We start from the raw sequence: 12255 nt of genomic DNA, 5'->3' as shown, positions 1-12255 counted from the left end.
AACATCCAAATCCCTTCGAGACCTGTATTAAATGCATCTCCTAGGCAAAGCTGCACCAGCCAGCTGGACACCATGGCTCCCTCCCCAGGCCTTAGATCTCTTTTGGGACACATCACAACCTGCTGGCATGAGAGTTCTCTGCAGGTGTGTTTTGTCTCTGGATCTCACTGGGAGCTCTTTTGGGAAGGGGGTATATCTCATTGTTTCCTCAGTACTGGCCCCACACTGAGGTGCCAGATGCACTTTGGTTGATGAATGCCGGGGTGACTGAGTAAATGAGGGGTGATGAGAGCACAGATGGAGGGAGGGAGGGCTGGCCACAGGTGGATGACACCCCAAACCCTGTGCAGAGCTGGCCCTGGACTTGTGGGAATGGCAATGGGATTCCAGCCAGCAAGTCCCCAGGGTGAATAACCTCAGGGCACTGCTCCTCCAAGTCCTACCCACATCGTAAAACTGCAGGTGCTTCCTCTTCAGGGGCGGGAAGGAGAAGTGGGGTGACTTGGGGGCTGAGCCTCAGCACCTGGCAGAGTATATAAGCTGAGGCCCCAGACTCCTCAGCATTGCAGCCCTCCTGCCTCATCCTTCGGCTCCTGGACCTCCCAGCTCTCCAGCGGCATGGCCTTCACCGGCAAGTATGAGATCGAGAGTGAGAAGAACTACGATGAGTTCATGAAGCGCTTGGGTGAGTGAGCTCCTGAGAACACCTTCCTGGGGCTGGGCTGTCTTGGCCAGCTCTGTGCCAGGAACCCAAACTCCATGAGACCCAGAGAAGCTAAGTGACTAGTGCCAGGTCACACAGCTAGTTAAGAGAGGTAGAGATTTGCTTGGTTTATTCACTCAAATATTTCTTGAGTACCTGCTATACGCATGGGCCAACCCAATGTTACTGCTGCGACGCCTCAGCAAGACTTGCCCAAGGCTTCACTGTGCATCAGTGGCAAAGAACATTAGATCCTCTAGATATGATGATGAGATGATGAGAGGTGTCCCCACAACTGGCCTGGAGAGAGGTGATCAAGGAGTGACAGCACAGAGTCTAGGTTTGACAAGCCACTTGTTCATTGAATCATTCAGCAAACAGGGGCCTCTTACAATGCTAGGCACTGCGGATGGAGTCAAAGACACCAGTCCTTTGACTGCTCCATTGCAACACTGGTTGTGAGGAACCAATGAGGCAGTGGACTTGACAGTCCTGCAGGAATCTTAGTGGGCCAGCTAAGTGGGAGGCAATGCAATTGTCTAGATTCAGAGGACAGTCCCAGGAGACCTCGGCCTCACCTCCTGGTGGGAGAAGGACCCTGAAAGCAGGGCCTATGTGGGGAGGCAAGAGCCCTTCTGAGTTAATTAACCAGGACTGGCCCTGAAGGAACAGCAAGTTGGCTTCTTCTACAACAATGTAGTTACAGGAAACTTATATGTTAAATAAAAGCATTAGAAGACAGTCCTGAAGGCCCTGTTCCTTCTCAAACTTTATGACCTTGGCAAATTTCTAGTATAGTTCAGAAGAGCAGCTATGATTTATTGCTAATTATACACTAGGAGCTTTACCAGACACAGTCACCATAATCAAATCCTTGCAACGGTCCTGTGAAATGGGCCTTCTCCCCACTCTGAGGATAAAACACTGAGGTTGGGAGAGGCAGTGACTTGCCCACGCCCCTCGGCTCTCGACAGAACTGAGACTTATGCTCTTAACCCTGAGGCTAGCCTGCCGCAGGGCAGGCAAGGGCATCCCCCAAACCACAGGTTACAGGCACCTCTTACAGGCTTACGAGCTCCGCTTGTCTCCCGGCCCAGCACTCCCCAGCGACGCCATTGACAAGGCCCGCAACCTCAAGATCATCTCGGAGGTGAAGCAGGATGGCCAGAACTTCACCTGGTCCCAGCAATACCCCGGGGGCCACTCCATCACCAACACGTTCACCATCGGCAAGGAGTGCGACATAGAGACCATCGGGGGCAAGAAGTTCAAGGTGAGAGGCCGCCAGCCCCCCTCCCTCCTTCCTAGTCATGTCCCCCCTGCCCCCCAGCTGCTCCCCAGGCTGAGGCTTTGAGAGCTGGAGTGACTTGCCAATGCAGTCATTCCTGGTTTTTACTTTTTATAGCATTTTTTTTATTACTCAATTACATTTATAGTTGTACAATGACATTCCTGGTTTTTAATGCTACCATCAATAACGGGCACTATAATGATAGCAGAAACTAACATTTGCTGAATCCTTAACGCACACATTCCGGACACTTGCTACCTCTGTCATGCACCTTAATGCAGGTAAGCCCATGAGGCCACGACAATTACTGCCATTTTACAGACCAGGAGCTGAGCCGAGACATGGAATTAAGTAGCTGCCAGGTTCCCACAGCAGCAGCAGCTCTTCGCACCTGGGCCATCAGGCTCCAGAGAGCACAGCCACATTTTTACGGGGCCTCCAGGGTGGCCTAGAGATGAATGGGCCCAGGCCCTAGAATCAAACTCATCTGGGTTTGAAACTGCCATCTTGGGAAGCAAAGAAGTGTTACCCAAACAGGTGGCTGTTTGTCCCCCTCCGACCCAGACTGGCCCCTCAGGTCTTCCTCCTGGTCTGGATCCCCTCTGCAGTCCCCAACCCTGACCACGAGAATACTTTATTCTTCAGGCTGCAAGGTGGAGGGTAAGCAGCCATAATATTAATATTCTGCCACTCGGGCATTTAAAAAATTTAACCACTTCTCACAGACGTCTTTCTGTGTCAGCACATATTGACTTTGTTTTTTTGTTTTTTTGTTTTTTGTTTTTTAGGGCTGTACCTGCAGCATATGAAAGTTCCCAGGCTAGGTCAAATTGGAGCTGCAGGTGCTTGCCTATACCACATCCATAGCAACACAGGTTCTGATCCGAGTCTGCGACCTACTCCTGCTGAGCCACAATGGGAACTCATGCTTATTTGTTTTTAAAGGCAGCACTGTATCCTATCATATGGAAATGCTATCACTTACTGCTCCCTCACTGATGGATATTTAATTATAGATGTTTAGGTTATTTACCAGTGGATACCCCAGGCTGGATACTTAGGTTGTTCACCATCACAAACACTGCCGTACTCAACACCCTTGGATGCCACTGGCATCATTCTAGGAACGATGGCCACAACTGTCACCATAGTTTAACAAGACGTGCACATCACGGGGCCAGGCACTGCTCTATGCGCTTCACATATATCGCAGTAAATTATTTGATCTTTGCAATAACGTCACACAGTAGGTACAGTTACTATCCCCATTTTAGAGATAAGAAAACTGAGGCACAGTGAGGTTCAGTGACTTGCCAGGGTTTGGATATATGTAATTGTATGCCTACAGGGCAAATTAACTCCTAGTGGGGGGTGGGGGGGGCTGCTGAGGCTGAAGACCTGGTCTGCGGTTGGGGGGCTTGCAACTCAAACTGTGTTATGTTCTTCTCCAGGCCACTGTGCAGATGGAGGGGGGGAAGGTGGTGGTGAACAGCCCCAACTACCACCACACCGCGGAGATTGTGGACGGCAAGCTGGTGGAGGTAAGTGTCCTGTTGTTTCCAGCACTGCTGATCAGAAGGCTTTCTGCCCCCAGCCATGGCCCCTGAGAGGCAGGCCTCTGGGCAGCTGGCTTCACGGGCATGCTCCAGGGGTCAGGCTGGGTGCTGGGTGCTCATTTGACCTTCACAATCTCCCTGTTAGATAAGGATTTTTATCCCCACTTTGCAGGTGAAGACACTGAGGCACAAGGAATCTAAATGATGAGCTGGAGGGCACAGAGTGTTCTGACAGAGCAGGGATTTATTTGGCACTAGGCAGTCTGACTCCAGTGTCCACACGAGGCCACCTCGGAGGCACAAGTCTGGACCCTTCCTAGAGTGTAAATGAAGGAGCCAGTCCAGGTGGCCTTGCAAGGGCGGCTCCACTTCCACAAGAGACTTCAGCCCTTGTGCTAGGGCTTCAGGTTTTTCAAGAGAAGCTAGAAATTAGCATTTCAAAGTGAAATTTCCAGATCAACAAATGTTGCTAACTAGTTACACACTTTTTTTTTTTTTGGTCTTTTGAGGGCTGCAACCACGGCATAGGTAGGTTCCCAGGCTAGGGGTCAATTTGGAGCTACAGATGCCAGTCTGCACCACAGCCACAGCAACACCAGATCTGAGCCTTGTCTGTGACCTACACCACAGCTCACCACAACACCAGATACTTAACCCACTGAGTGAGGCCAGGGATCGAACTTGCATCCTCATGGACACTAGTCAGATTCGTTACTGCTGAGCCATGACAGGAACTCCCATTACACATTTTTTTAAAACGCTGGCAGGGCCAGCTCACATATCTGTGGATGGACTGCCCACCCCGTTCTCTGTGAACGCAGGTGGGAGGTGCCGCCCTTCATCTCACGTGTGTACACCCCCCATCCCCCGTACCTTGGGCTCCAGAGATGGATGTGAAGTTACAAGGACAAAGCAGGTGTTTCCACAGTCACTGCCCCCTAGTGAGCCTCTATCCTGGGCTGAAGTCCCCTGGAGAAGGTCTGGTCTGTCTTCCCCAGGCCTCTCCAGAAGAGAAGTGACGAGGGAGCAGGGGTTGGCCACCTCCTTGCCTCCCTGTCTCCTATATCTCTGTCTCAATCTTCTTCCTTATTTCCTTCCTCTCAAGCCCTGTCTAGGGGAAAGGAGCATGTGGGCCCAAGAGGCTCAGTGTCTCCCACTACTCCCATTTTAAAGAGAGTCACAGAGGCTCAGAGACAGCAGGGAGCTTGTCTAAGGCCACACAGCCAGTTCATGGTAAAGGCAGGTCACATCAGCTGACTTCTAAACTTTCTGCCTGCTCTTCCCAGGCCAGTGGGTCTTTGTTCACACTTTAATTTCTTTTTTCTTTTTTCTGCCTTTTGTACTTTTAGGGCCATACCCTCGACATACGGAGGTGACCAGGCTAGGGGTTGAATCAGAGCTGTAGCTGCCAGCCTACGCCAGAGCCACAGCAATGCCAGATCCGAGCCGTGTCTGAGACCTATACCACAGCTCATGGCAACGCCGGATCCTTAACCCACTTAGCAAGGCCAGGGATCAAACCCACAACCTCATGGTTCCTAGTCGGATTTGTTTACGCTACGCCACGACAGCAACTCCTGTTTTAATTTCTAAAACAAACAAACAAACAAACGAAACCAAAAAATAAATATACGTACAGTGTTTAAAAAAGTACGTATGTATACTGGAATTCCCGTTGTGGCTCAGTGGGTTAAGAGCCTGACATAGTCTCCATGAGGACATGGGTTCGATCCCTGGCCTTGATCAGGTGCAGGTGCAGCTGTAAAAAGAAAAAAAGAAATACACATGTAAGTGTGTGTATGTATACATATGTACACATACATATACATGTGTGGCACAAGTGACTATACATTTTGGAATGGAAATTGATGTCTTGGAGAATCTGATGAAAGCTAGAAGGTTCTGACTCCCAGAGGCAAGGCTCCCCATCCTGTGCAGGGTGCAGGGAGAACACAGGTCCCACATGGAGTGAAGCTGTTTCCTGATTCCGAGGGGTGCCCAGCCATAGAGCCTATATGGTATAAGCAGTGCCCAGAGCTCAGGGCCATCACGCACATGCAGGCACAGGCACACACACAGATGCACATGCACATGGACAAGACACCAGAGAGAGGCTGTCTTGGCTGTAGATCTCCCCCCTCTGGAGGCCCAGAATCATCCTGGAAACCTCCCTCCTTCTTCACCAACAGGGGTGCATTTCGTGAGCATTCTTCCTCCCGCCTCCACCCACCAGCAGCACGCCTTCTCTCATCACCTCTCCTCGAGACTGAGCCCCAGCCTCCTCCTTCCCTCTATCTTCTGTCCACCCCACACGCACATCACACCTTACTTCCCACTGCTGGCCTTTGACAAAACTGCTTCCACAAAACTCCATCTGCCATGCACCTCTGCTCCTGAGAAAGCGGCTTTCCTCTGCTGGGGATCAGGGCCAACCGATGCCATGCACACACCACATCACAGCACATCTCAATGGCCCCAGGCCCAGGGCGCCACATGCAGTGAGCCTCCTCCTCATGCCAAGCGAATAGAACCCTCTTGCCAGCCTCTTTCACGAGACCTTATGCTTCCCAAGGGCAGAGACCATATCTTCCCATCACCGAGCACAGGTGCCCCATAAATGCTAAACGGTACAGACTGAGCATGGTCCCTGATCCTTCAAGGGGTGATTGGCTTTTCAGTTTTCTCATCTGTACAACGGAACAACGGGACAACCTCCATATCGTGGGGAGGCATAAATGGGACACTGCAAGGGACATGCCTGGCACAGGTGAACTGAAATGGACAGATGGGTAGAAGGTTATCCCACAGCGAGTCCTGTAACCAGTCAGGAAACTGAAGCCCAGAGAAGTGGTGCAGCGGGGTTGACTCCCACTCAGGGCTGGGATTCGAGGCTGGTCTGCCTTGTCTGGGCCCCTACATGGTCCGTGAGGCCCCTACGCTAACTCCCTCTGTTCTCGCTGCTTTTTCCAGGTCTCCACTGTCGGAGGCGTGAGCTACGAGCGTGTAAGCAAGAAGCTGGCATGAGCTAGTGGGCAGGGCTCTGAGGGGGCCACAAAGCCACAAATAAACCTGGTGTAACAGTAGACCTCCGTTTGATCCAGAACTTCTTTGTCTTTGGTTCCCTAGTGTCTTGGGGCAGTTCTGGCTGGTGGGGGTGGGAAATCCTGAGGACGGCTACACAGGCCACACCTTGGCCCTGAGGCCCCTGGTGGGATCCATGTCATGGCATGTGGCGGGGAGACCTGGATGTGGATGGAAGACTCCTGACCCGCAGGGAGAGGGCACGGTGGGCACAGTTCTGAGGACCCCTCGCAATAGCCTGCCACTCACACTCTGAGTGGGCACCATCACCTGGGAGGGGTAACCCACTGACTCTCAGATGGGCCATAGGACAGGTGTATGGGGGGTAGGGGGCAGGACTGAGACTTCCAGGAAAGGCCCCCCCCCCCCCAGCTGGGCTCTGAGGCTGCACAGACACCGGGATGGATGCACCACGGCTTAGCTGGGAAGGTGCTTCAGCATGGCTGTGACTCTCCACTAATTTGCTGCGGAGTTGCTTTTTTGGGGTTCACCTTACCTGCTGGCACAACAGGGGCCAGGAGGACCAACAAGGGACTGAGAAGTGAGTCTATGAGAAAGCACCAGGAAGGTTCTAAGGAACCAGGAGGTGTCATGGTTTGAGCCAGTAGGGCTTGGACAGGGGGGCCTGGGAGAAACATGGAGAGGCTGCGGTGGGCTGGGAAAGGTGTCAGAAAGGTCACTCTGATCCCTGGTGGGTACCCGGAGCCCTGCGTCAGGACGCTGAGCATCTGGATTGAGCAAACCTCCCTGATTCTGGCAACTGCTGGAGGCATGGGAGGGGAGAAGGGAGGTCTGCTCGACTCCAGGTAGGACAATGGCTGCCCTAGCGTCTGAATGGGATGCTTCTCATTCTCCTCTCTCCTTGGGAGTGTACTCCATCTGGGTACCACTCTGACTTCTGTTTATCTCATACTTACTCTAAGACAATTCACTTATCTTTACTACACTGGAAACTTTATATCTCTTCTGCACATGGAAAGCCAACATCATTTGCCACAAATAGATTTAAATTATTTTTTTAAAAAGCCAAAGCTGAACGATCTTGATTTCTAGCCAGATTTTGCTGCCCAAAGCCATGAGCCTGAGGCCTCCCTTCATGAAAAGGATGAGAGACACATACAAGAGCCAGTAACATCAGAGAGGAAACTCTCTCCTTCACTAATCAAAATTCCTGCAGGACTCCTTGAAAAGAGAAGAATATACTCATTATAAGATTTGAATTATCTAAGTGTCCATTAGTGAATGAAGAGATAGATAGAGAAGATGTGATATATATATACATATCATTCAGCTATAAAATACCATTCAGCTTTAGAAAAAGAATGAAATCTTGGATTTCCTGTTATGGCTCAGTGGTAACAAACCCGACTAGAATCCATGAGGATGCGGGTTCAATCCCTGGCATTGCTGTGATCTGTGGTGTAGCTCGCAGACGCAGCTCAGATCTGGCACTGCTGTGGGTCTGGTGTGGGCTGGTAGCTAGAGCTCCGACCTGACCCCTAGCCTGGGAACTTCCATATGCCTCGGGTACAGCCCTAAAAAGATTAAATTAAAAAAAAAAATTAAAAAAAAAAAGGAATGAAATCCTGCCATTTGTGACAACATGGATGGACCTTGAAGGTATCATGTTCAGTAAAATAAGTCAGATGGAGAAAGACAAATATTGCATGATTTCTCAAAAAATCAAAACAAACTCATATAGATACAGAGAACAGATTAGTGGTTACCAGAGGGGAAGGGGGTTGAGAGGGATGAGCAAAATAGTGAAGAGGAACAGTTCTATGGTGATGGTAACTAGACTTGTGGAGATTACTTTGCAGTGTAGACAGACGTCAAACGATAGTGCTGTACACATGAAACATAATACAAAAAGAGCTGAATTATCTAACTTATCTTGAATATACAGATCCTACACATGGGATATTACAAATGAGGTTTGCCTGAGAGTTCCCATTATGGTTCAGTGGAAACGAATCTAACTAGTATCCATGAAGACGTGGGTTTGCCATGAGCTGTGGTGTAGGCTGCAGATGCGGCTCGGATCCTGTGTGGCTGTGGCTATGGTGCAGGCTGGCAGCTGTAGCTCCGATTGGACCCCTAGCCTGGGAACCTTCATCCACCTTAAAAAGAAAAAAAAAAAAAAGAAAGAAAGAAATGAGGTTTGCCCAACACCTTGCAAAGGGCCTGCCACACAGCAGGTGTTTAATAAGTGCTACCTGACCTCAGGTCCTTGCAGTGCATGTAATCTAATGGCCTTTCACTCAGAGGCCAGCCTCAGCCTGGACAGACAATACTGCCCAGCTCACTGGCAGCTCACTCCTTGCTTCCTTCCACATTCTGCCCTGAAACTTGTTTATCTTTCCAAGAACAGCACTCAGCCTCTCCCACCCACCCACCAAGCCAGGACCCTGTGAATTCCATCATTTTGCCAAGACTTATTGCTAATTAAGTGAAGTAGGTAAGCATTAAATTAAACTAGCAGTGTTGCTGTTTCCCCTCCAGACTGAATAATTACTCATAATGAGCTTGGATAATAAGTCTCTAAATAACAGAGAGTTAACCATAATTAGGCTGAAAATTGAGAGAGAGGAGGAAGGGAGAGGAGAAAGGTTAGACAAGAAAGGGGGAGGTGGGTGGAGAGAGATTGGTTTTACTTTGGTAACCGATTCAAGGACAAATTCAAATTGCTGGCAGGGGAGAAATTCTGAAGCTAGTATTCTAGAGTCACAGACAAATGCAATAGAAGGGCCTGAGAGCTCAACTAAATTCTGTATTCCACAGATACAGAAACAAAGGCTCAGAGAAGGGAAGAAATCCATCTAAGATCACACAGCAGAGCGAGTCTCAGATTATTTAGTGGCACTAGGCATCACTGGCTGATGGAGGCTCTAGTTTCTCATTCCAGCTTATGGGTAAGTGGAATAAGTGGAGATGGAGGTGAAGCATCCATTCTGCTGGCATCTTGGAAAAGAGGTTTCCTCAGAGCCAGCAGAAAGGAAAGTTTTTAAGAGCTTCAATTCTGGAGTCACACTGCCTGGGTTCACATCCCTCTTCTACCACCTAGCGGCTGCGTCACCTTGGGGTAAGTTGATCCATTTCTCTGAGCCTGTTTCCTCTTCTGTCAGTGGGGGTAATAACTGCACTTACTACCTAATAGAGTCATCACGCTCTGAATAAAATATTAGCCACTGTCACCACGACCACCATCACCTGTGTTACCACCACCACCACCTTCAAGCCAGTGTGATCAGAGTGCCAGGAGTGCCTCCTCCACTCATTTGCAAGGCACGTGGGCAAGCCGTGGTACTCTCTGCATCTTGTCTTTCCCTAGGTAAAGCAGGCTAATACGATTGTCCCTTCCTGGGTCACAGAGGAGTTGCAAAGGTAAAGGGTAAAAATTCATGCTAGGAATTCCCATTGTGGCAGAGTGGAAACAAATCCAACTAGTATCCATGAGGATGCAGGTTTGATCCCTGGCCTCTCTCAGCAGGTCAGGGACCCGGTGTTGCTGTGGCTGTGGTGTAGGCCAGGAGCTGCAGTTTCGATTCAACTCCTAGCCTGGTAACTTGCATATGCTGCTGGTGTGGCCCTAAAAAGCAAAAACACCACCACCAACAACAAAAATAAAATAAAAAAATCCATGCTACTGTTCAGATGCCTTCCCTGATCACTTCACCCACCCCCTAGGGAATAATCTCTTATCTCTCTGCAAGGACAATCATTTCCCTCCTGCCAAGCTCATCTGGTCAAAAGGAAGCTTCTCAAAGCATCTTTAAAGACCACCACTAGGTGGCGCTCCACCACCCACCTGTGGCCCCTAGGACACCAAGGTGTGAGTGTGTATGTTGGGGGTAGGGGAGAGTGTGACGGGGTGGCATCCTGAGTGAATGGGCAGTGGTGTGGTTGTGTACATACTTCCGAGGGGGTGGGGTAACACAGAGGCCACATGGCTCCTAAGGCAAACCCAGTCCCACCACCTGCTCGTGGTGAGACCTTGGGCCTTTAAACATGAGTATCCTCATCATGAAATCAGTGCTAATAATACTGGGTCATGATGTTGTCATGAGGACAAAGGAGCTGGAGGAACGAGAGCATAAGCAAAGTGTCACGTACAGGGCCTGGAATACAGTAAGTGCTCAATAAACAGGGCCCTTCTTGACAGTTCTGCTGGTGTGAATAACCACACACTGGGTCAGAGCTTTCAGAGCAGGGAGGACTTTTAGCCAGGGTGGAAGCCTGGCACTGCATGTGTATCCTGTGGGGGTCCTATTAAAAGCATAGGCCAGGAGTTCCTGTCATGGTTCAGTGGAAACGAATCTGACTAGCATTCATGACAACGCAGGTTCGATCCCTGGCCTCGCTCAGTGGGTTAAGGATCTGGCACTGCCATGAGCTGTGGTGTAGGTCACAGACGTGGTTCGGTTCTGGCGTTCATGAGGCTGTGGTGTAGGCCAGCAGCTATAGCTCTGATTAGAACCCTAGCCTGGGAACCTCCATATGCCAAAGGTTGCAGTCCTAAAAAGATAAAGAAAAAAAAAAAAAAAAAGGATAGGCCAGGCCCCACTGAAGACAGCAGGACACTTTAGGTACACAGACCAGGGAGCTGTCACTGTTCTGAAGTGCTCTCCAGCCACGTGTGACCCTGGAGAAAATCCTAGTCCCAACCCTCCCATTTTGCAGATGAAAAACCTGAGACCTAGAAAAGGGAAATGAACTGCTCATGTCCAGAGCCAGGGTATGAAGGCCTGACCTCCAGTATATGCTTCCTGCCGTGGCTCCACTGATACTCGTCGGAGCTGGGCCTGGAGAAGCCTGACCACTTGAGTTCTTCCTTTAAGGCTAGAGCTGGGCTGGAGGGAGGCGCAGCTCTGGGGCTCATATGAGCCCTCACCCAAAGGGAGGGGCCCACTTACCTACAATATTCCTCATAGAACTCACCACTGAATAGTGATTCCACATGTATTCTATGCTTTCTTTCTTTTTTTTTTTTTTTTTGTCTTTTGTCTTTTTTTGTTGTTGTTGTTGTTGTTTTGTTGTTGTTGTTGTTGCTATTTCTTGGGCCGCTCCCGAGGCATATGAAGGTTCCCAGGCTAGGGGTCCAATCGGAGCTGTAGCTGCCAGCCTACGCCAGAGCCACAGCAACGTGGGATCCGAGCCGCGTCTGCAACCTACACCACAGCTCACGGCAACGCCGGATCGTTAACCCACTGAGCAAGGACAGGGACCGAACCCGCAACCTCATGGTTCCTAGTCGGATTTGTTAACCACTGCGCCACGACGGGAACTCCTTCTATGCTTTCTTATTGTAAACCTAGTACGTAGTCCGGGCTGACAGGCTGCCCATCTTACCAATGAGGAGACAGAGATTCAGAGTGGAGAGGTAGCTTTTCTGAAAAAGGTAGCTAAGAGCAGACAAATTTGGACCTTCTACCTTTTAGACCCAGCGTTCTTGTCTACATACTGGGAGTTGCAAGTTTCCAGCCTAAGAACCACCTTAACTTACAATGTGTTTTATTAATCTTCTATTGCACTACAAAATTTTTCTGTATTTTTTAAATCACAAAAAAATTTCCAGTTTATACATTTCCAGTCTCTCTGAAAACCTGAAGTTGTTGCAACATGGA

At 49.8% G+C, this 12255-nt stretch overlaps 1 protein-coding gene across 1 annotated transcript; it reads left to right on the top strand.

Annotated features, from left to right (window-relative positions):
• Positions 1-550: 550 nt before the first annotated feature.
• On the top strand, positions 551-6635 carry FABP6 (fatty acid binding protein 6). Its single transcript, NM_214215.2, has 4 exons — positions 551-685; positions 1801-1976; positions 3446-3535; positions 6521-6635. The coding sequence occupies exons 1-4, from the start codon at positions 619-621 to the stop codon at positions 6572-6574; spliced, it is 387 nt and encodes a 128-aa protein (NP_999380.2). The 5' UTR covers positions 551-618; the 3' UTR covers positions 6575-6635.
• Positions 6636-12255: the final 5620 nt, after the last annotated feature.

Source organism: Sus scrofa, chromosome 16 (assembly GCF_054392235.1).
Source record: "Sus scrofa isolate SSC_HxYL_T2T_F1_AM1 chromosome 16, Sscrofa_HxYL_maternal_Yorkshire_Landrace_v2.0, whole genome shotgun sequence".
Taxonomy (NCBI): domain Eukaryota; kingdom Metazoa; phylum Chordata; class Mammalia; order Artiodactyla; family Suidae; genus Sus; species Sus scrofa.
Note: the sequence above shows the minus strand (reverse complement) of the source record. Positions and strands in the feature narration are given on the sequence as shown.

What these genes read in the sequence shown, in the direction of transcription:
- FABP6 (NM_214215.2), top strand. Translation starts at nt 619, where the DNA reads ATGGCCTTCACCGGCAAGTATGAGATCGAGAGTGAGAAGAACTACGAT. An exon ending in TCGGGGGCAAGAAGTTCAAG is followed by an intron (nt 1,977 to 3,445) that starts GTGAGAGGCCGC and finishes GTTCTTCTCCAG; the next exon opens with GCCACTGTGCAGATGGAGGG. An exon ending in TGGACGGCAAGCTGGTGGAG is followed by an intron (nt 3,536 to 6,520) that starts GTAAGTGTCCTG and finishes TGCTTTTTCCAG; the next exon opens with GTCTCCACTGTCGGAGGCGT.